Genomic DNA, 24,246 nt, shown 5'->3' on the forward strand with positions numbered 1-24,246 from the left:
TATTGATATTTCTCCTGGCAATCTTGATTCCAGCTTGTGCTTCTTCCAGCCCAGCGTTTCTCATGATGTACTCTGCATATAAGTTAAATAAGCAGGGTGACAATATACAGCCTTGACGTACTCCTTTTCCTATTTGGAACCAGCCTGTTGTTCCATGTCCGGTTCTAACTGTTGCTTCCTGACCTGCATACAGGTTTCTCAAGAGGCAGGTCAGGTGGTCTGGTATTGCCATCTCTTTCATAATTTTCCACAGTTCATTGTGATCCACACAGTCAAAGGCTTTGGCATAGTCAATAAAGCAGAAATAGATAGCATATTAAAAATGTAAAAGGTATTTTTTAACACTCAAGCCATACATCTACGAGCTATGGTTGTGTTTGTCTCACTGTCTCTAGTTTTCCAACCCTTGTTCTAAATTGACAGAATTAAATTAAAATCCTTATATGAATGTTTTTATACTGCCTACTTCCATTCCATCTAATTCTGCATCAGTGCTAGGGATCTCTGTATTCATAATTAGTGATCTCACATTCAAGTAATATTAAACTTGATAATCTCCTTTCTCCATAACTCTATGACATTCTTTGCTTCCTCTAAATTTAATGCCTATCAAAAGCAGAGACATTACTTTGCCAACAAAGGTCCGTCTAGTCAAGGCTATGGTTTTTCCAGTAGTCATGTATGTGGATGTGAGAGTTGGACTGTGATGAAAGCTGAGCACCGACGAATTGATGCTTTTGAACTGTGGTGTTGGAGAAGACTCTTGAGGGTCCCTTGGACTGCAAGGAGATCCAACCAGTCCATTCTAAAGGAGATCAGTCCTGGGTGTTCTTTGGAAGGAATGATGCTAAAGCTGAAGCTCCAGTACTTTGGCCACCTCATGCTAAGAGTTGACTCATTGGAAAAGACTCTGATGCTGGGAGGGATTGGGGGCAGGAGGAGAAGGGGATGACAGAGGATGAGACAGCTGGATGGCATCACCGACTTGATGGATGTGAGTTTGAGTGAACTCTGGGAGTTGGTGATGGACAGGGAGGCCCGGCGTGCTCCAGTTCATGGGGTCGCAAGGAGTCAGACACAACTGAGTGACTGAACTAATTAACTAACTAATGATAATTACATTAACTCACTTAATGGTTGAATTCTCTAATGGTCTGCTGACTTAAACAGGGACTCTATCCGTCTTGTTCCATTCTGCATCCTCAGTACCTAACAGAACTACTGAGTTAGTATTCAATCAATACTCTTTTGATTGAATGAATACTTGATTGGAAATGCAATTTTTTGAATCATTTGAACCGGAGAAGGAATGACTGAATGCCAGATCAAAATAACCACTCCCAGGAAGATCACTAAGCAAATATTCATCTAATATATATAGCAAATATCCCAAATAATTCAGGCCAACATTATATATAATAAACTATATTTCTATACTTTTCAATACATTTTCTGTTCTTAGGGAGAAAAACTGGTTACATGACAAATAAAAATATTACATTTTTCTCAGTCAAGATAAATTTTAAGCTTGCTCAACTAATTCCAAGTTTATTGGATGGCTATGGAATTAGCATGAACTAACCAATGCTGAATTGTAATGAAAGTTCAAGATTCAGTTGCAAAATCAGGAGAATCTGAGCTGCAATTTTATATCTCCCAGACTCACTGTGGCATCTTCCTTGGTTTACTGAATTACTTACATGCTATTATGCGTATAAGAAGTGAGGGAATTTTCAGTCCAAGAAATATAGATTTCCAGTTCATTCTTTTATGAATTTTGGTACCTCATTAGGCATGTGATTTCTGAGGACTTGCTCCCACATTCTAAACATAATAGAATATAGTAAACATACCAGTTGGGTTCTTTGAAAATTAAAGCTTAAGTGCAGAACCACACTGAATGGTCTATTTTGCCTAAATTTTCTTCTGGAGCAGTATTTCCAAAGTAAAATATTTAGAAAGAATTAAATTGGTATAATTTTACAGTGATCAGTTAATAATATTTAAAGTACTTGGTTTAAATCTCCTTTTTAATATTCATTTTTTCTTTCAAAATAAGATTTAGAAATTAAACTTATTTAAGACAAATTTGCCAGTATTCTTCTTGGAAACATGCAGCTATTCTTAACAGTCATATAATTTGTACAATATTGGAAGATGGTTTCTTGGTAGTACTCATTATGTGGTTTTCTTTGGTTATAACTGGGATGATATGCACTAAAACATCATTGATTTTCCTTCTTTTAAACAGGATTTCATTTCAGGTGGATCAAAGAATGAACGTTGTGACACTGTTTCCAATTTAATTCACAAAGGCTGCTCAATTGATTTAATAGAATACCCTTCTGTGCGTGTAATGCCAAGTGAAAATGAAATTAATACCCAGGTGACACCAGGAGAAGTGCTGATCCAGCTGCATCAAGGTACGGTTATTTTCAAATATATCAACGTTTATTCTCAAGTTAGAATTGTATCTAGCCTTTGTTGCTGTATATGTGCTCAGTCCTGTCTGACTCTTTGCGACCCCATGGACTGTAGCCCACCAGGCTCCTCTGTCCATGGGATTTCCCAGGCAAGAATACTGGAGTGGGTTGCCATTTCCTTCACCAAAGGATCTTCCTGACCAAGGGATCAAACTCATATCTCCTGTGTCTCATGCATTGGTAGGCAGATTCTTTACCACTGAGTCACCTGGGAAGCTCCTGCTGCTAAGTCATTCCAGTCGTGTCTGACTCTGTGTGACCCCATAGACGGCAGCCCACCAGGCTCCGCCATCCCTGAGATTCTCCAGGCAAGAACACTGGAGTGGGTTGCCATTTCCTTCTCCAATGCATGAAAGTGAAAAGTGAAAGAGAAGTCACTCAGTCGTGTCTGACCCTCAGCAACCCCATGGACTGCAGCCTTCCCGGTGCCTCCATCCATGGGATTTTCCAGGCAAGAATACTGGGAAGCTCCTAACTAGCCTTATTTGTTCATATTTAACATTTTATGACAGGCAGTATTGTTGCTGTAGAAATGACAGTGGGCTCAGAATCAAGAAATCAGAATTCTAGTCTTTCTTGTGCCTATAGCTAGCTAGCTGTGTGGCCTCGGACATTCTCTGCAAACCTGACCACGCTATATTATAATTATGTGTTTCCAGTCTTGATCACATTATACTATAATTGTGTTCCTAGGACACTGCCAGCTCTGTATAAGAAGAAGAACATGTTTTATTCCATTTTGTTTTTCCAATGCCTATCAGAGTGCTGGCATGTAGTAAGCATTCCATAAGTGTTTGCTGAATTTGTTAGTTGATTAATTAGTAAGAGATGTGAATTAGTCTTAGAGCCTCTGTGATAAGCTTTTAAAAACAAAACTATAATTCATAATTATCATAATTAACTTGAGCTGCTTTAGTCCCTGAGAGTAACGCACACTTTTCCTCCTATACTTCTCTAATACTTGTCCTTCCATACATTTGTATTCCACAGTTTGGCGTATGTAGTAGGCCACTGGAAATTATTCATTTTTTTTAGTGCCAGAGAGTCTCATCGAGCAAACTGCATATGGCAAGATAAGTTCAAGTACAAAGATATGCATCACTAAATTATATACATTTAGTTTTAAGTGGTATGCAGTTGCCTTGAAGCCTTCATTATTTCATTTTGGGTGGTCTTGTCCTGTTACTAAATTTTTGAATAACTATTATCGACAAATGCCCTCCCAATTCCAAGGTATTTTTCTCAGACTCTTTGATTACCAGAATAACAAAGTCCATTTCTTTCTTGGCCTTAGGCATACTCCCAGCTTCCAATTAAAACTGTGCACATCACCATATCAAATAATTATACAGACTAGTATGGACATATGAATGCTAGCTGCAAAGGGATACACAAAAATGAAAGTAACTAGGTTGGTATTATGACACTTGTCACCTTCTATTGCTGCCATAACGAAATACCATATAGTAAGTAGCTTAAACAAAAGAAATTTATTTTCTCACAGTTCTAGGACCTAGAAAGTCTGCCATCAAGGCACTGCCAGATTCAGTTTCTGAAGGGGGAAAGAGTGATAGATAGAAAAGGAGCACTCTGTTGCATCTACATATAAGCCCACTGATTCCATCATGAGGACCCGACCCTCAGAACATCATCTAAACCTAATCAACTCCCAAAGGCTCCATCTCCAAGCATTACCATATTGTGAGTCAGGACTTTAATATATAAATTTGGGGGGGTGGGTTTCAGTCCATAGTCCTTGATATATAAAATAATATTTTCAAAGTCCATGAAATAGTTTTAGAAATTAATTTTATTTTATGCAAAAAAACTGAACTCCAAGTGAAACTGTTTTTATAGGCCAACATCTCTGAACACCTTGCAATAAAATTTGAAGCCAATATAAGATGATTAACAAATATTAATAATAGAGAAACTAAGGAAAGCTTCTCCTAAATAAATTCTATTTCCAAGAATAAATCAAAATTCTACTCATAGACAATTTAATAATAATGATAATAACAGTAGCACACATCAGAACATAATGGGATGTGTTCAAAGCTGCTCTCAGGAAAACTCAGAACTTTAAATGCTTTTATCATTGAAAAAAATGAAGCATACAGATAAAGATATAGGAACAACAAAAACAAAGAAATTAATTAAGAAAAAAACGAAATGAAATAAAAAATAGAAATTAAAAAAGAAACAAATGTATAAATCTAATAGCTAAATCGATGGCAATACTAATTAGAAAAAGAAGACCCAAAGCAAATGACCTGATTATACAGACTATGACCAGATAAAAAAATATTGGGGGGAAAAACTTCAATACATTAAAAATGGTAAAATATATAAATTATGATAAAAATAATTTCCTAGGAGAATATAGAAGACTAAAATTGACTCAAGAAGAAGTAGAACCCTAAGAAATATAATAAAGATATAAGAAGTTAAGAAAATTCTAAAAGAAACTCTCCCTAAAAACATTAGGTCTAAATATTTTCATGGGAAATACACTTTAATGTTCACCTAAACATTCAAGGAACACATTATCCCTAGGCTACATAAATTCTCCCATGGTTTTTTGAGAAGGCATAGAAGAGAAGCTACTCAATCTTTACAAGTTATCATAACATTAGGATCAAATCCCTAATAACATTTTAAATAATCAAATTAAACTTCATGTGATAATAAGAACAATAAGAACAATGTCACCATACAAGTAGATTTAACCTGCAGTAGTTGATTATCTTAAAATCAATGTATTTTTTGTTATCTTAGTTTGCCAAAAGAATAAAAATATATATTGTTATCTCAAGATGCCAGAAATCATACAATAAAATTTAGTGTCCATTCCTGCCCAAATGAAATTGAAGAATACTTTGTTAATACACATTAAAATCCTTCTGAAAGTTTTATATAAAAGCAATCAGACAAGAAAACCAAATATAAGCTATAAACATATTGAAAAGATAAAGCAAAATTAATCTTATATGTCTACACAGAAATCCAAGCAAATCAAACAAAACTAACACTAAAGTTAAAAGGCTGTGAAAGGAAAATTTTTAAATATTAAATGTAATCTAAAAGAGATCATTTCAAAGCAGCAACCTAAAACATAAACTGTCTGGCAATAAACTTTCTAAAAAATGTGTAGAGTCCATTGTGCTACCTAAAAGCCAGTATGAATAAATGCAGAAGAATTCTATGTTCCTAAAAAGGAAAATAATATTATAACAATTACAATTATATATATATATATGTATATATCCAGTAATATAACAAAATCTAAGTGAATCAATAAATGTAAGACAATCCCAATGAAACTTGAATGCACTTTGTTGGAACAAATATTCAATGATACTCATTATACATGTATGTATCTGTATTTGTCGGTCTCTCCATGTATATATAACAACCTATTTATTTAGGGTACATTTCTAGTCATAGATTTACTAGGTTATATATATTATTAGATTATTCACACACAAAAAATCATATCCAGTTAGGCTTTCCAGAATCAACTTTGCCTATTTCTCATTCTTTTTAATCTCTTCAGTTTGTTAAGTGTAACTAGTCCATTAGCTATTTTCATTTGTTTTGTTCCCAGTACTAGAAAGCTTGAACCTTTTTCTTAAGTTTATTAACTATCTTTACCTCTCTATTTTGTGTGTGATTTTTCAACAGCTTACAGATGAGGCTTATCATATATTGTTTGCCTCCAAAAATATGACTAATAGCCTTTAAAAATATCTTGCTCTTTTTTAAATACTTAAGATTTGAAAATTACAAGGTGCATTTTTTCTACTTGTATGTTACATTTAAATTTATACACTTACAGGAATTTAGTTTGTTCTCTTTTGTAGACATAATGGTGGCTGAATCCTCCTGAAACTATAAAATAATAGTTCAAAACTTGAGAAATTGTTTCAGTGCTGTAGATAAGCAATGGCAGTGGTGGTAACAATGCAGGAGAAAAATGGCCAGACTTGAGAGATAATGTGGAGGTTTTGTCCCGAGATTGGTGAAACCATTATGGGGCTTGATTTTAGTCAATACTAATGAATTTGTGTATGAAAATACTGTAATTGTCTAGTGTGTATAAGTTATCCTTCCTATAGCTATGAAAAACTATATTTTTATAATCTGCATATATAGCAAATAATTATTAAAATAGGTATAATAAATTCATCTAAAAATGCACTGTGGCATCAAAGACATGCTAGCTTTGGGGCATAATATATAAAGCTGTATCTGGAATTTTACCAATTCTAGATATATGTATAAACCTCATTCCTTATGATGTAAAACTCCTTTACACTCTAACACAGAGATAAGAGTTGAGGGTCTGTTATAATGCATACTATGTGTAAAATATGTTTATTCCCTAATCTGATATTTATTTGTTAGATTTATTTATAGACAATCAATTTATTTTTTGTATGATTAAAAACTCATGACCTTCTATGTAGCATCTATTAAGAATTTTTAAAAGCTTTTATGGATATTTCTATTATATCATATACTGACTAAGCTTTTAAAAGAATATTAAGAATATGTACAAAATACACAAAATCAAATATTTTAAATGAGATTTTAAAAGGACACTTTCTTTTACTTTATACTTCTTAAACTATACCTCTTTTTCTTATTTTCACCTATCAATCTTATGGAGAAATAATAACAGAAATAGGCCACTGATCCTAGTTGGTATTCCCTAAGAACAGTGAAATGAGATGAAATCTTTAGGAGGGTAGGGAAGAGAAGAGAATTCTCAATTTCTGCTTCAGAAGTAATATATGACAGGGATTAGTATAATTTATACTTCACTAACTGAAGAAAATGTTTCAAACTTGATTCATTTAATAATATTAAAGAAAAAACTGATTTAGTGTAGCTTAATTTAAAATGTAAGATTCTTCAGGTATTCTTGAATTCAAAACTTAAAAAAAAACATACAGAGTCATGCATTTTTCCTCAACACCTGGCCCGTATCCCTTATTTTACCCCTACAGAAATCCAGAAATGTGCCAGAGTCTGTACCTTGATGTTTCAAACCTGTCTCATTCTTGGACCTTTTCCTTCCCCTGCCCAAAGACAATGAATAGAAATTGGCAGCTCTTTTTTCCTTTTACATGTCTCCATATTTTCTTACGAGTTGTTAGTTTCATCTTATGCAGAATATTTTTTAGTGTTTTAGAATCTTTTCTTAGTGTCCAGACATGTTTATTGCAACTAGTTCTTCAGAGATGCTCACACTATTAGTTGAGTGATTTAAAACTCATTCTAACAACTTTAGTTCTTTGGTCTATTCAAACCAATATTGGCAATAGCTGTAAGTAGGTCTCAACTTTCCTCCAAGTCCCCTTTCTTATTCTATGTCACAAACTTTTTTTTTGCCTTTGAAGTTAATCAAGGGAATAGGATTAGAGCCTTTAAAATCTCAAAATATAAAGATGAAGCTTTCCTGTAGCTAACATAAGTGGTGACATAAATATTTGGAGGCCAGATGATACTCTTTTCCTCCTACAGAGAGAAACTATTAATATTTAAGATCTCCTGAACTAAGCGAAAGAAATTATAAATATCAGCTTCTTACTATGGTGTACATGTGGGCCTTTTCAAATGCTGTATGAAAATATTCTTCAATTATAGTTTAAAGAACATTTATGAGTGGCTATGCATGTACCAAATCAGAGGCTTCAGAGATGAATAAACAGTTTTTATCCTAATGTTGCTTAGAATCTAGTAATAACAATAATGGTAATAATTACTAATGTCCATATATTTGTGTGTGCATGGTAAGTCACTTCGTCGTGTCTGACTTTTTGCGACCCTGTGGACTGTAACCCTCGAGGCTCCTCTGTCCATGGGATTCTCCATGCAAGAATACTGGAGTGGGTTGCCATGCCCTCCTACAGCAGATCTTCCAGACCCATGGATCAAACCAGTGTCTCTTATGTCTCCTGCATTGGCAGGCGGGTTCTTTACCACTAATGCCATCTGGGAATTTACTAGATACCAAATATTGTGGTAAATATTTTCGATAGATCACTTCAGTTAGTAGCTCTTACTCACTAAAATAATCCACCCCCATGTAACTCCTCTCTCAGAGTAGCATTTAAGACTTTTCCGCTAGACTTTATATTACAATGGTGATAGCCACAGATAGTTTTATTTTTAGATTTGATTCTTTCTCATTCAGTATATTCAAAACCTTTTTAATGTCATTTTCCCTTTGAGCCCAGTGTTGATGGAACCTCACTATGAACTGAATGAGGATTTTATCAAGGGACATAGTATCCATATTCCCATGAAAAGGTATTTATATCTACTGCCTATATGAAGAGAAGGTTTCTGCTTCATATTCAGTTATCCAATCCAAAGACAACTTGAGAGCGTAACAAGGGAGTGTCATGGAGTGTCATTTGCTCATCATCAAAATGTGGTAATCTAAGCTTGGCCCCTTCAGCTTCTTCCTTAACAAGCAGAGTGGTCTGGGGTTAGCCTATTTAGGGCTGCCCACCTTAAGCTCACTGCTTAAAGCTAAAACCTTTTAAGAAACTCAAGTGCCTTGCAGTTTTAAAGTAGCAATTATTGTTCTCTCCAGCAAAGAGTACAAGTCCTGTGTACAGAAAAATTTTCCTTTCTCCTATGGTGAAAATTTGTCTTACTCAGGTGTCAGTTCATGCTGAGGTCTTCAACTGACCCAGGTACATGCGCTAATGCCAGCATCTATGTAATCCGAAATCAAGCCACAGCAGACTGCATCCCCTAAACCTGGTCACTTGGCAAGGGTTCCTAAAAGCTGTCTTTACTGAGGCTAGTGAGCCTAGGATTTGCTTGCTCAGCTGTAAGCAGTTGATACGTGCTGAAAAGCAAAAGTGAAGTCGCTCAGTTGTGTCCGGCTCTTTGCGACCCCATGGACTGTAGCCTACGAGGTTCCTCCATCCATGGAATTTTCCAGGCAAGAATACTGGAGTGGGTTGCCATTTCCTTCTCCAGGGGATCTTCCTGACCCAGGGATTGAACCTGGGTCTCCTTCATTGCAAACAGGTGCTTTTACCGTCTGAGCCACCAGGGAAGCCAAGGCCCCTGAATGGCTGGAGCTCCCTGAATAGCTCAGGCCTCCAAGGACTGTGCTTTTGTTGATTCTGTACAGACTCTGCCTGTGGCTGCGATAACCAACCAACAATATAACAACTCACACAATACACTGAATATCTGATGTATTTTTCAGTGACTCTGTCAAAATAGGCAGCCATTCATCTTTAGGCAGAGCCAACATAAACTACAATGATCCATCAAGGTGAAAATACCATGTGGCCAGTGCCTAATGCCTCCAGCCATATGCCTAAGTCAACAGTTAAAAAACAACTACACAAATTAAAAAAAAAATTAAATGCTGACCCACATATTAAAACACAAGTACCTACACATGAACTACACTTCCCAATATACTCCATTTCTATTTTTCATCAATTCAGCTCTGTCTACCTGATTCTATCATTCTCCTGAATTAAACTTCTCTACCCAAACTTCAGGTCACTTCCATGGGTAGGCTTTTTCATCATATACTTAGAAAGCAGAACTGAATATATGCTCTCTGTAGGCAGCCCAGCTCCTAAAAACAGGGAGTGAGAAAGTTGACTGGGCTGGGCTATGCAAACCCAATTTCTCCTCCCAAACTCAGGCTGATGAAACAGAGATGTTATAATAAAGAATTTTCCTGCATGTAAAGGCAAATTTAGGAATAATAAGCCACTTTCTCCCATAATTAATATTAATAAACCAAAAAGCTTTCTATTTTGAATACATTCCATAATCTGGCTGAAAAACATTTGAACTATTAAATAAGTTTATAATGTTGTTATTCTTATGCTATATTTTGTTATTATTATGCTTAAAATATGTTATATATTTAAGCATATTAAGACTGAAAATGACTTGATAAATTATAGGATTCTTTTTCATAAGTAGATCAGGTTACTAATTATGTACTCGAATTGGTATTTATTCATTTTTTTCCATTCAAAATATTCCCCATATACAAATAATTAATGACTTACAAAGAATTTGCTTTATTGTTTAAAAAAGTAATATTCACAAATTGTATTTAAATTGATAACTTTTTACCACGTACTTTAAAAAGTTAAACACAGAAGTACTCATTCTGAAAGGTACCAGATCTTTGTATCACATGATAATGGACAGAGAACTAAATAAAACTGTAATGCAAAGACAGCTGTCTTTTGGAGGCTCCAACAATTCTCCTTATGGTGACTTTCTCATCCAGTTCCTTTGCCTCTGTGATCCCTCTTCAACATATATGTTTATTAAGCACTTATTATGCACTGGACAAATGCAGTCCCCTACATAGCTTAGGTTCTCAGTGTGGCTGCTGCATATCATTCTTTAGACCACCGTCTCATTTTTTCTTACAAATAATGGTTGGGAAGAATCTTATCAAACAACTCATGATGAGGTAGTAAGTATTCTGAATAGCTTAATGTACTTCTTAGTACCTGAGTTTCTGCATCTCATACATAAATATGCCTTAACCCCAAAGAATTAATTTACACCTGCATCCAATAAGGGGTAAATTTTCTTAGAATGCCTTTCTGGATGTCTTCAAACCTAAAAGTCACCTGCAAACAAACACATTTTTCTAGTCTCTCATAATAGAATGCTGCTTGATGTCTGGGCTGTGCTTTACTAGACACTAGAAATGCAGGTTCATATGGTGATAAATATATTCCCTATTACATTTATATTGAGTTGCTCTGTTTGCTGTTATCTTTGCCCCATAAAATTATGAGAAATGCTTTGTAGAAGTTGGAGACTAAAACATTGGTATGTTCTTCTAACTGCCTTAAAATTATTCCAGAATATTCCCAATTTCCTTCATTATGCACAAATTAGTGATCACTGTTCTATATCTAAAATGTGATTGATTTATTGATAGCTTAACCTGAGATGTTAAAAATGAATACTACACTATGTTTGTCTTTCTTTGAACTAGGAGCTGAAGCTAATTTTATGCTGAAAATCCATCCTCTGAAGAAATATCCTGTGGATCTTTATTATCTGGTTGATGTCTCAGCATCAATGCACAATAATATTGAAAAATTAAATTCAGTTGGAAATGATTTATCTAGAAAAATGGCATTTTTCTCCCGTGACTTTCGCCTTGGATTTGGCTCATACGTTGATAAAACAGTTTCACCATACATTAGTATCCATCCAGAAAGAATTCATAATCAATGCAGGTATCTAATACTAGACATGGACTTCCTAATGCTAAACAAGTGTAAAACCTTGTAAAATCTCATTTTGGTTTTATATCAAGGACTTACTAAATTATCTGTTTTTGTTTTAATTAAATGAGAAATAAAAATATTTATAGAGGAAGGACATTCCTATCTGAAAACTTCTAAGATTGAAGGGGGCCTTTATTTTTATATTTTTTCATTTAGTTTTTATTACAAACATTCGATAATCAGGCTACCATATATATAGATACCTCTTTGAATATTCTGTATTTCTTTTTTTTATTGCTCCAAATTTGCTGAAGCAAGGCTTATCATTTTTAAAGTACTTATTTTGCCAGTATTGTACCTACATTTCCATTACTGTATTATGACTGTGTTTATAATCACATTGCTTATAATGTTATTTCAAAGAAAACTCAGCTAGCACATGGAGGGTAGGTAGGTCAAAAGATGAGGATTTGTTTGCTAAAAAGAGTTCTTTTTCTTATCATTTTGGAAGGCTGATTATAAATAGTGTGTGCCCTACAAAGAAAGGAAAACCGACCTTTAAAATACGAATTTCTCACACAACATTTAGCCTGTTGAATTTTCGAAGAGCAAATATAAATGTATCCAGTTCTTCCTTAACAAAACATTTAATTTTATCATCTTCTTTCTGACTTCCATACATTGTCCAAATCACTTTACAGGGTATAGTCTAATTTACCAAAACAGCCCTGCTGTCTGTTGTAGTGGAAAAAGACTGATGCATCTCCATATGGAGCTTCATACACCTTCTCCCCAAGCACAGATGCACCTGAGAAATAATCCTTACCTTTGAGGACATCATGGAATTCTCAAAACAATTTTTATGAATTTTGACCATTCATCAATGATTCTACAAGAATCACTTTAAAATTAGCAAAATATTTTAAAATATCTAACAAAAGTATAGTATTTTAACGAAATTCCTAAAAATATTTCCCCAAAGTGTTTTTCAGTTGTTCCATGAACAAATGTGATAGGAAATCACTGAAAATTCTCATCTCCTCTTAAAAATCAATAGTATATATTAGCATAATAAAAGCCCTTAGGTGTCCTATATTAAAGGAACATGCTTAATCTTCTTTATGTTTTGAAACCAAGCCATTATATTCCTACCTGCAAAGAAATATTCAGCAATATTGAGCTTTTCTCTGATTTTATAAAATATAGATTTTTCTCTAATAAAGTTTTATTGGCAAAAATAAAGTATTCCCTTCTCACATCAACCACACACTTTTACATGAGTAATATTTCGGATCTTTGAAGGACACACAGCAGAACAATTTGCATTTCTTCTTTACTCATACAGTGACTACAACTTAGACTGTATGCCTCCCCATGGGTACATCCATGTGCTGTCTTTGACGGAGAACATCACTGAGTTTGAAAAAGCAGTTCACAGACAGAAGATCTCTGGAAATATAGATACACCTGAAGGAGGTTTTGATGCTATGCTTCAGGCAGCTGTCTGTGAGGTAAGAAGTTTCATATTATTGAGTATTTGCTCAGATATAAAATTCCCCAAGAATTTATGATTTCTCTGTGATTTGTGGAGTGAAACATTGCATAAAAGAATATATTCTTCTCCTACCTCTTGTTTGTCACCAATGATACTCATTTTGGTATGTGTTCAGGACAGAGGGACTAAATTAGGAAAAGTTTATAAATAGGAAAAGATATAAGGGAAAGAAAAACTTATGTTCTTGGAAAATCATTTCCAAAAGGGCTGCTCTTTTCTCTCACTACTCTGCAAGGAAAAACCAGAAATAGCTTGTTGTCCTACTCACATCACATTAGGCAGTCTGAACTTTGTAAACCTGGCCTTTTCTTCCTCTGTTGGAACACCAGAAGTCTCTTGCCAGGAACTAGTGTGGTTTAATGGCTGTGGAAGAGGATATACAAATAAAAGTTAATGCTATTTGTGAAACAGCATTGAATTTATGCACATAACTCTAGCCTGACTTAATGTTTGTTAACTTATATTTAATGTTTACTTGAGATACAGACCACAGTAAAGATCTATGTGATTGTACAAGATCTAATTACATGTTTATTTTAAGAGTCATATTGGATGGCGAAAAGAAGCTAAAAGATTGCTGCTGGTGATGACAGATCAGACGTCTCATCTTGCTCTCGATAGCAAATTGGCAGGCATAGTGGTGCCAAATGACGGAAACTGCCATCTGAAAAACAACGTCTACGTCAGATCAACAAGCATGGTAGAGTAACAATAGCCTATTAGTAATTATGACTCTTTGGGTTAGTATAAGTTTAAATTGGCAAATTCAGCTGTCCCTGTACCAAGAAATTACCTAAAGGGTCATGATCCAGAGTCAGGACAAGTCATGAGAGACAAGTTACAGAACAATGCAATCTATAAATTTTGATCAATAAAATGTAAGGCTGAAATACATGGGTAACATCTAGTAGCTGACTCTCTAATGTCCTACAAAACAATGTGTAATTTATGAAAATAAAAGTGATAGAAAAGCTTACTTTTTTAGGCAACTGAAGAACCTTCAAAGGAAAAGAGCATATACATATATGTTTGCCTGACTACTTGTAGCTAGTTCTACAGGGTTAGTATTGAAAAACATATTAGAGATGAAGAAAAGTGTATTTGGCCTGAGGAATCCTCAGAGAAAAACAGAATCTAAGTAGAGACTAGGGGGGAAAAGGAGTAAAACAAGGTTGGCTTTCAATATTTTATATTTCACTCCTTCCTTCTGAAGTTTATCTGTATTTGGGCTTCCCTGGGTGGCTCAGATGGTAAATAATCTACCTGCAATGCTGAAGACCTGGGTTTGATTCCTGGGTCGTGAAGATCCCCTGGAGAAGGGAGCTTCCTGAGGGTTAGTTTCACCTCTGAATCATATATTTAAATACAATCTCCTAGAGCCGTATTTCCCAGCATTAGCTATTCTACATGTAGAAAATCAATTGCATAAAGCATCATTTATTTTTGATGTGATCCCTGTTTATACATGCATGCAAATGTTAGAACAAAAGCTTCCAAACTTTCTTATATTGTGGCACCTAGCTCTTAGTAATCTTTACCCTGGTACACATAGGCAAAACAAACAGACAGCCTGACAGTTCTGTTTATTAAGTAGTTAGGGCCAAATAACATAACTACTTATGTTCTAAAAACCTAGTAGCCAGTTAAAACAATAATACAGATGAATCATTTGTGTCATTCTTAGTTATAATGGGAACTTCCCAAGCCTTGGAATCAAACAGGACATAGCCACCCTCACTTTCTGTTACATACTGATTTTCATGCTGCTTAGTTTTGCTAAGATATGACATCATGTAAAAGAACAGAGCCAAATGTAATCATAAAGCAGTGAACCACTTCCAGCTGGTAGTTCACGGATACTTGACAGATGTCAAGTATTACTATGCTTCCCTTAAATATTTAAGATATTTTGCAGCACCCTGGTGAGTGCACCACAGTGCCTGAAGACACCTCATGCACAGTTTGGGAAATGTAATATCAGAAGCATATAAATTATGATGAAATGTGTGTGGTTCCTATAAGTGAAATTTAAATAGTTTCAGTTAGTTAATCTTAAATGCCCTACCAGACTTTTTGAAAGTCTAAAGGAACAACTGCATTACCACATAAAACAAGATTAACCCTTGGTTGGTTTAGATTCTTGAAAGCAACCTCAACATTTAAAGATTTTTAAAGTAGCTAGAATTTGAATTTTAAAATCTAGGATTTGGAGTTATTCCCTTAGTGTCTTTCTCATTGTTGATTCTCTCCTACTCAGTCACATTTCACTTCAGTAGATTCATCCATTTTAGTCATTTATTATCTTTCCTTCTGTTCAATCTCTTTTAATCTGAGATAGAGTTCTAATTCATTTACTGGGAGCTGAGAGAAGACAAGAGGAACCATTCTATTGTGAGAAAAGTAGAAGCTTTTTTTTAAGGAAAAATAATAATTACATTATTCTCAAACTGCATTGCAATTATCCTTTTAAAGTTTTGCCAAGTCACTGAAGTCAGCTCTCCACAACTGTACTTTAGATGGTGCTGCTGCTCATCTAGGAAGGATTCCTTAAGGCAAAGAAATGTTCTCATACTTTTAGACATATTCCATGCCATATAACCTTATAGAAACAAAGTATAATTCTGATGGAATTTTACACCGTGTTTGGACTCATATATCAGGAATTTGGACAAACTATCATGAAATGTACTTGTCTTCTTGAACACTGTTTTACCTACTTAAAAGAATGAACATGTCACTGATACCTTCCACATGTCACTGATAGCTACTGAATAAACCAATATTGCTACTACCTTCGAAGAATATTTTACCTCATTTATCCCAGGCCTGTGTTTTAAGGATGCCTTTCCTAAGAAGTCTTATTCCCTTCATTTCCAGGGACACTGCCCTAAAACAAAAGAAATTGAAGCATTTTGATTGATCCCTTGACTGTGCATTTATACACACAAGATGTACTACTGCTCTGAAACCTCCTCTATCCAAAGCTACCCTGAGCCTAACTCTAAGCATATTTATCTGCTCATATTAAAACGACTTCTATTCTCTCCTATTCAGCCATTATAGAGGAATTTGAAAAGATAAAGTTTAGATAAGCAATAAAATATTTTGCTTCTTAGTTTTATCTCCAGCAGCCAATACCAGTAATGTTGAATAGTATCTGGGCCTCTTGGTCCAAGACTCTGGTTCTTTCATTTATAAAAGGTAATAATTGATAAAAGGCATTTCATATGTCTAATTTACATCATCCAGAGTTCTACTGCTTATTCACATAGCTATTTCATGAGGATCAATGTGAATTTCAGAATAGTAACATCTACCATGATTTGAGGTTTTATTAACTGAAATCACTGTTGCTACATACAGTATCAGTATACTGCATACAGTACAGTGCATACTATATGAAATTTATCTTTATAACAACTTGGTAAGGTAGTCATAACTATCTTTCTTTTATAAACAGAAGAACTGAGGGTATAAGAAATTAAGAGACTTGACTGAGGACACACAGCTGAAAAGTTAATCAGTGGCAGAATCAGGGTTTAATCCAGTTCAATCTTTTAATAAATATGTATTCTTAACTACTTTGCCATACTGTCTCAAGGGATACCTAGAAGAAATAAGGTGGTGAAGTTCTTGGTGTAAATTTTACTCTACTTTCTAGTTGCAGTCTTACTTATAGAATAAATAAAATAAAGTAGATAATTGGTCTTATGTATATTACACAACGAGATAAAATTTTAAATAATTTATATTTAAACATTGTTATATTTTATATATGACCATTGGCAAATAATGTTATAGTATTAACTAAATTACATTTTCCACTGCTTTTTCTCCAAGTGCCAGAATGAAAAACTTGAGTAGTAATATAGTTTTATAATTTACCAGTTATAATTTATAACAGTTTAAAATTTTAAAATTAATTCTAAAATGGTAGAGGTTAGTATAAAAATTATTAATGGTGTAGAAGACAAGTTGTTGATACTGAGGCTTTAGAATTTCATCCTGTTTCCCTACCCAGCTCCTCCAGGGTGATTCCCAACCTCATTCAGAGCCCTCTTCACAACCATTCACCCCTACCCTCAACTAAGAGTAACGCCAGAGTCTCCAATAACAATGAAACGGGCCCAGGGAGCAAGTATTTGGAAGAGACAAACAGGTCACACAATGAACCATTATTAATGAGATTTTTAAATATTGCTGTGACTCTCAGTTCTCACGGAGAGATGCAAATAGGCGAGATCCTACCACACTGCTAATTGTATTTAGTAGCTTAGATTTGGTGTTTCTGTCTCTGAACCTTTTTTTTTCTTTTTGTGCCTCATCATTTTAAGGTCAGTGATTTTTCACTCCTCCTCTCATTTAACTCCCCTGAAGTCCTTTAATTTATTTAGTTTCATAGAAATTACTAATATGTCATAAGAATAATAAAGTTAATTCTAATATGGCTAAACTAAAGCATATAATCAAAACTTTCACCCTATTTCCTGATTCATACTTCATTTTTCTCTGCTTAACACTGTATAAAAAATTTTCAAAATTAAACAGATAAGATTAGTTTAGACTGTTAGCACTTCTGGGTTTTATGAACATGCACCATCAGCAAAGTAAATGGAATTTCACCCAGGCAAAAAGCACCTAGAAAGTTTTAAGTTTATATGCAATTTTTTAAAAAATATTGTTACAACTTTTAGTTTAAGGTAAGAGAGAACTTTCAGCAAGAGAAAAACAGAGTCACATACAGGGAACACCCATAAGGCTATCGGCTGATTTTACAGCAAGTTTTATAAAACAAGGGAGTGACATGACACACTTAAAAGTGCTGAAACAAAAAAAAACCCCTACAAGCTAGGATACTCTGTACAGCAAGTTATCATTCAGAATTGAAGGATATATAAAGAGCATCTCAGATAAGCCAAACTAAGAGAGTTAATCAATATTATCCAAACTTAACATGTTAAATGAAAAAGAAAAGGCTGTAACAAAGTAATAAATTATAGGAAGGGGGAAACACCACTGGTAAAGGCAGATATATAGCAACATGGTAGTTCAACTACTTAAATAAGCTAGTGAAAAGGTTAAAAGACAAAATTATAGAATCAACTAAAACTATAATAAGTAGTTAAGGGATAGACATGAAAATGTAAAACATGATATCAAAAACACAAAAGGTAGAAAGGGGATACTAAAAAATTTAGCCCTTCTACAGTACATTTAAACTTAGATGACTATCAGCTTAAAACAAGCAGACATAGTTACACGTCAACATATATGAACTCCATGGTAACCACAAATCAAACACCTACAATAGGTATACAAAAGCTAAAATGAAAAGAGATGAACTAAAGTCTAATACTAAACTAAAAAGAGACTAAAACTAAAAAGAGATGAACACAAGCATACTACTTAAAGCAAATCATCAAACTACAAAGGAACAGACTAAAACAAGAAGACAAAACAGAGAAACAACCAGAAAAAAGTAACAAAATGGCAATAAGCACATACCTACAAACAATAATTTTGAATATCTATGGGCAAAATGCTCCAATCAAAGGGCATAAGGTGGCTCATTGGATAAAAAAAAAAAAAAAAGAACAACTATCTAACATGCTGCTGTAAGACACTCAAGTGAGAGCTACAGTTACACAGACTGGAAGTAAAGGGTTGAAAAAAGATACTCTATACAAATGGAAACAAAGGAAAGCTGAGGCAGCAGACCTGTATCAGACAAAGTAGACTTTAAAAGAAAGTCTGTAACATAAGACAAATAAGGGCATTAAATATTATATAATGATAAAGGGATCCATACAAGAGGAGATTACACTTATTAACATATATATGCCCAATATAGGAATACACACACACACAGAAATAAAGGAAGAAATGGACAGTAATACAATAATAGTAGGACACTTTACCATCCCAATGACATCACTGGGGAGATCATCCAGACAGAAAATCAATAAGGGAACAGTGGCCTTAAATGAACCATTAGACAGTTGTAGGTATCTACAGGACATTCCATCCAAAAATAGCAGAATGCACAATCTTCTCAAGTATACATGAAACATTCTCCAGAGACCACATGCCAATTGCCTCGACAAATTTAAGAAGATAGAAATTATATCAAGCATCTTTTCTGACCACAATGACATGAACCTAGAAATCACTTATAGACAGAAAAGTGGGAAAAGAACAAAGACATGGAGACTAAACAATATGCTAGGAAGAAATCAGTGGTCAATAAAGAAATTGATGAGGAAATCAGAAAATAAATTGAAACAAATAAAAATGGAAACACAATACTCTAAAATCTATGGGATATACCAAAAGCAGTTCTAAGAGGGAGGTTTATAGTACAGGCCTATATCAAGAAATTAGGAAAAATTTAAATAAGCAGCCTAACTTACCATCTAAAGGAATTAGGAAAATAAACACAAAGTCCAAAGTCAGCAAAAGGAAGGGTATAATAAAGATTAAAGCAGAAATAAATAAATTGATGTTTATTTAATTTATTAAACTACAATAGAAAAGAACAACAAAACCAAGAGCTGTTTTTTTTTTTTAAAGATAAAATTAATAAGTTGTTGACCAGGATAATTAAGAAAAAAAAAAAGAGAGTACCCAAATACATAAAATAAGACATGAAAGAGAAGTTCTGCTATAATCACAGAAATACAAATGATCATAAGAGAATACTAAGAACAGTTAATACCAACAAATTGGACAAACTAGAAGAAATAGGTAATTTCCTACAAACACACAATATTCCAAGTCTGAATTAGGAAGAAATAGATAATTTGAACAGATCATTAACTAGTATTGATACTGAATCAATAATCAAAACCTCCCGAACTAAAGTCCAGGACCAAAGAGCTTCAGGAGAATGCCACCAAACATACAAAGAAGAGTTAATATCTATCTTTCTTAAACTATTTCCAAGAAGTGAAAAGAAAACATCATTTCCTGAGCAACTTTCACTTTCATTTTTTTCACTTTCAAACACTTCCAAACTGATTCTATGGGGCCACCTTTACCCTGAAACCAAACTCAAACAAAAACAATACCAAAAAAAAAAAAAAAATACCGGTCAATATCTCTGATCAACATAAATCATTATATCACTACATGCAGATAACATGATGCTATATATAGAAAACCATAAAGTCTCCATCAAAAAACTATTAAAACTAATGAATTAATTCAGTAAAATTTCAGGATACAAGATTAATATACAAAATCTGTTACTTTTCTATACACTAATAATATATTAGTATATATTTTCTCAGGAACAGAAAGCAAGAAAACAACTTTATTTAAATTTGCATCAAAAGGAATAAACATACCTAGGAATAAACTTAACCAAGAAGGTGAAAGACCTATGCTCTGAAAACTATAAAACATGATGAAGCAAATTGAAATTGACAGAAAGAAATGGAAAGATATCCCATGCTTTTGAATTGGAAGAATTAGTATTGTTAAAATGGCCATACTACCCAAAGCCATCTACCCAAAGATGTAATGCAAATTCTCAATTACCAATGGCGTTTTTCACATAACTAAAAGAAATTATTCTAAAATTCATATACAATCACAGAAGACCCCAACTTGCCAAAGAAATACTGAGAGAAAAAAACAAAATTGGAAGTATCATTCTCCCTGACTTCAGACTATACTACAAAGCTACAGCAATCAAAACAGTATGTACTGACACAAAAACAGACATATAGATCAGATACATAGACAGTCCAAAAATAAACCCATGCACATATTGTCAATTAATGTATGACAAATGAGGTAAGAATATACAGTGCAGAAAAGACAGACTTTTCAACAAATGGTGCTGGGAAAACTGACAGCTACATTCAAAAGAATAAAACTAGAACATTCTTTTTTCACATCATATTAAAAAATAAACTCAAATGGATTAAAGACCTAAATGTAAGACCAGAAACCACAAAACTCTTAGAAGAAAACACAGGCAGTATGGTCTTTGACAAAGATCTTCGTACTGTTTTTCAGACCTGTCTCCTCAGACAAGGGAAACAAAAGCAATAAAAACAAATGGAACCTAATCAAACTGAAAAGTGTTTACACAGCAAAAGAAACCATCAACAAAATGAAAATGCATCCTACTAAATGTGAGATGTTTGCAAATGATATGTCTAACAAGGGGTGAATATCCAAAATATATTAACTGTTAATACAACTCAATATCGAAAAACAAACACATGTATTTTAAAAATGGGCAAAAGACCTCAATAGGCATTCTTCCAAAGAAGAAATACAGATGGCCAACAGGCATGTGAAAAGATGTTCAACATCACTAATCATTAGGGAAGTGCAAAATAAAACCACAGTGAGATATCACCTCATACCTGTCAGAATGGCTATCATCAAAAAAACCACAAATAACAAATATAGAAGAGGAATGTAAACAAAAGGGAATCATAGTGCATTGTTGGTGGGAATTTAAATTGGTACAGCCACTATGGAAAACAGTACTGAGATTACTCAAAAAATTAAAGATAGAACTAAGATATGATCCAACAATTCCACTCCTAGGCATATATATCTGAAGAAAATGAAAATCAAAAAGATCTATGTACCTCAATGTTCATAGGAGCACTGTGTTCAAAAGTCAAGATAGGAAAGAAATCTGGCCATCAAGAGATAAATGAAGTTTGTGGTATATATATATATTTTTCAATGGAGTGTCATGCAACTCTTGAATGAACTATTGCCATTTGCAATAACATGGATGGATCTAGAGGGTATTATGTTGAGTAAAATGAGTCAGACAGAGAAAGACAAATACTGAACATTTTCACTCATATGTTGAATCTGAAAAAAGAACAAATGAATGACTATAACAAATCAGAAACAGACTCACAGATACAAACTGGTAGTTACTAGCAGGGAGAGGGATGATGGAGGGGCAAGATAAGATAAAAGGATTAAGAGGTACAAATTATTAGGTATAAAATAAGATACAAAGATGTAACGTACAACACAGGGAATATAGCTAATATTTTGTAGGCTAGGCTATTATAGCTAATTGCTTATAATCTATAGAAACAGTGAATCACTATGTTATACACCTGAAACTAATATAATATTGTAAAGCAACTACACTTCAATTAAAATAATATGTATGTGTGTGTGTGTGTGTGTGTGTGTGTATATATATATATATATATATATATATCACAGCTTTTAAAACTAACAAAATGCCCGATTTTAGCTTGCTACTCTACGATCTGTTTAAAACTGTAAATGCCATGTGAACAATAAGGACTTCAATAATAAAATTAGAGTAGACCTAATTTGAATGCTTCTCATGCTTGCAGAAAACTAGCCAGGAAAGTATTTCTGTGAACAGTATTTAGGCGTTTGTTTGTTTGTTTTTTCCTAAAAAGTGAAAGCAAAGTTGCACATAGAATCACCTGGGCTAGGCTCAAAGTAGACTCACACTGCTTCTAATGCCCCTAAAAATGAGAAAAAATAATGACTTCCCAAAGTAACTCAACAAAAACAAAAACTGATGAAAATATTTATGAAATATAATGTTCTAAATAAATTATGTTTGGTTAAATCATGTTTAAAAACGCAGAAAATTTTTATTACCATTCTCATTGAACAGCTTACAAAAAATAATTAGTCCATGCCCCTCATTCACTAACTAAGGATATCAAGAATGCAATGGACACCATGTTGACAGGAGCCACAAATTCAAACACTTCAGGAGCCAGGTGCAAAAGGTAAATACATGAGGCAAGTCAAAGCAAATCCAACAGCCCAGCATCTAGCCTTTAGTAATGGTCTCCAAATGTCTTTTACTGAAAGCTGTCTTTTATTAAGCAGCTATGGTATTTGCTCCTTTACACTTGGGGAGCACCATCCAACATCCCAGTGAAGTATAGATATTGCTATTACCTCCATTTTATAAGTGAGAAGATGGAAGCACTAAAAGAATCAGGAACTTGTCTGTGGTCACACAGCCCAACATAGCAGTGTCTAGGTAAATGACAAGCAATGTGACATCAGGACATGAGCCCCTGAGTTCAGTTCAGCTCAGTCACTCAGTCGTGTCCGACTCTTTGCGACCATGAACCGCAGCACGCCAGGCCTCCCTGTCCATCACCAACTCCCGGATTCTACCCAAAATCATGAGCCCCTACTTATCATTAATTTGGGCTTAATAATTAGAAAATGGTAAATTAAACACATGTTAACCCATTTAATCCCCACCATAACCCTGCGAAGTAGATACTAGATACTAGTATTTATACCTCTTTTGCATATATAAAAACTATATCACAGAGAGGTAAAGAGAGATTCCTAGTGTCATGGAGCTAATAGTTGCAGAACCAAGAGTTGAAGCCCCAAGTGGTCTGTTTCCAGGGCCCTGCTCCTGGTATGGCTCTCAGCCAGAACAATTTTGTATCCTGCCTCCATGAAGATATTTCAATGTCCACAGGTATTTTGGTTGTTACAACTAGGGGAGGAGGGACATATTGGCATCTAATAGGTAGAGGCTAGGAACATCGCTGAGTATCTTATAACACACAGGACAGTCCCATACCACAACACAAAATGTAAATAGTGCCACTGATGAGAAACACGGGCCTATGAGATTATTACTGTGCAGCCATATAGATAGAAAAACAGGCCAATGGGAGAGATGGAGACTGACAAAACATAAGTCTTCATCTTTAAATAAATCTGTGCTATCAGATTGTTTTCATGATCTGTCATCTAAAAATCGATTTATAAAAAGTAATGAAAAAATAATCCAGATAATTGAGTGCTTTCACTTAACCAAGACATTTTTTCATATCTTATTATGATATGCAATACTTCAAATTCTATATTATCGTATAACTTTTTTTTTGAGTTATTCATTCATTCATTTTAATAACTATTAATAGACTTCTGCTTACCGGGTTAT

General features: G+C 34.1%; 1 protein-coding gene across 1 annotated transcript in view; it reads left to right on the forward strand.

The window, feature by feature from the left end:
- ITGB8 (integrin, beta 8) overlaps window positions 1-24,246 on the forward strand; it is a 96,901-nt gene that overhangs the window by 43,367 nt on the left and 29,288 nt on the right. The window contains exons 3-6 of the mRNA XM_010832783.1: window positions 2,252-2,423; window positions 11,503-11,749; window positions 13,086-13,251; window positions 13,837-13,995. Coding sequence (XP_010831085.1) covers window positions 2,252-2,423; window positions 11,503-11,749; window positions 13,086-13,251; window positions 13,837-13,995 — 744 coding nt within the window. The remainder of the gene's footprint in view (window positions 1-2,251; window positions 2,424-11,502; window positions 11,750-13,085; window positions 13,252-13,836; window positions 13,996-24,246) is intronic.

This window comes from Bison bison, unplaced genomic scaffold, assembly GCF_000754665.1.
Source record: "Bison bison bison isolate TAMUID 2011002044 unplaced genomic scaffold, Bison_UMD1.0 scf7180017862274, whole genome shotgun sequence".
Classification (NCBI taxonomy): Eukaryota; Metazoa; Chordata; class Mammalia; order Artiodactyla; family Bovidae; genus Bison; species Bison bison.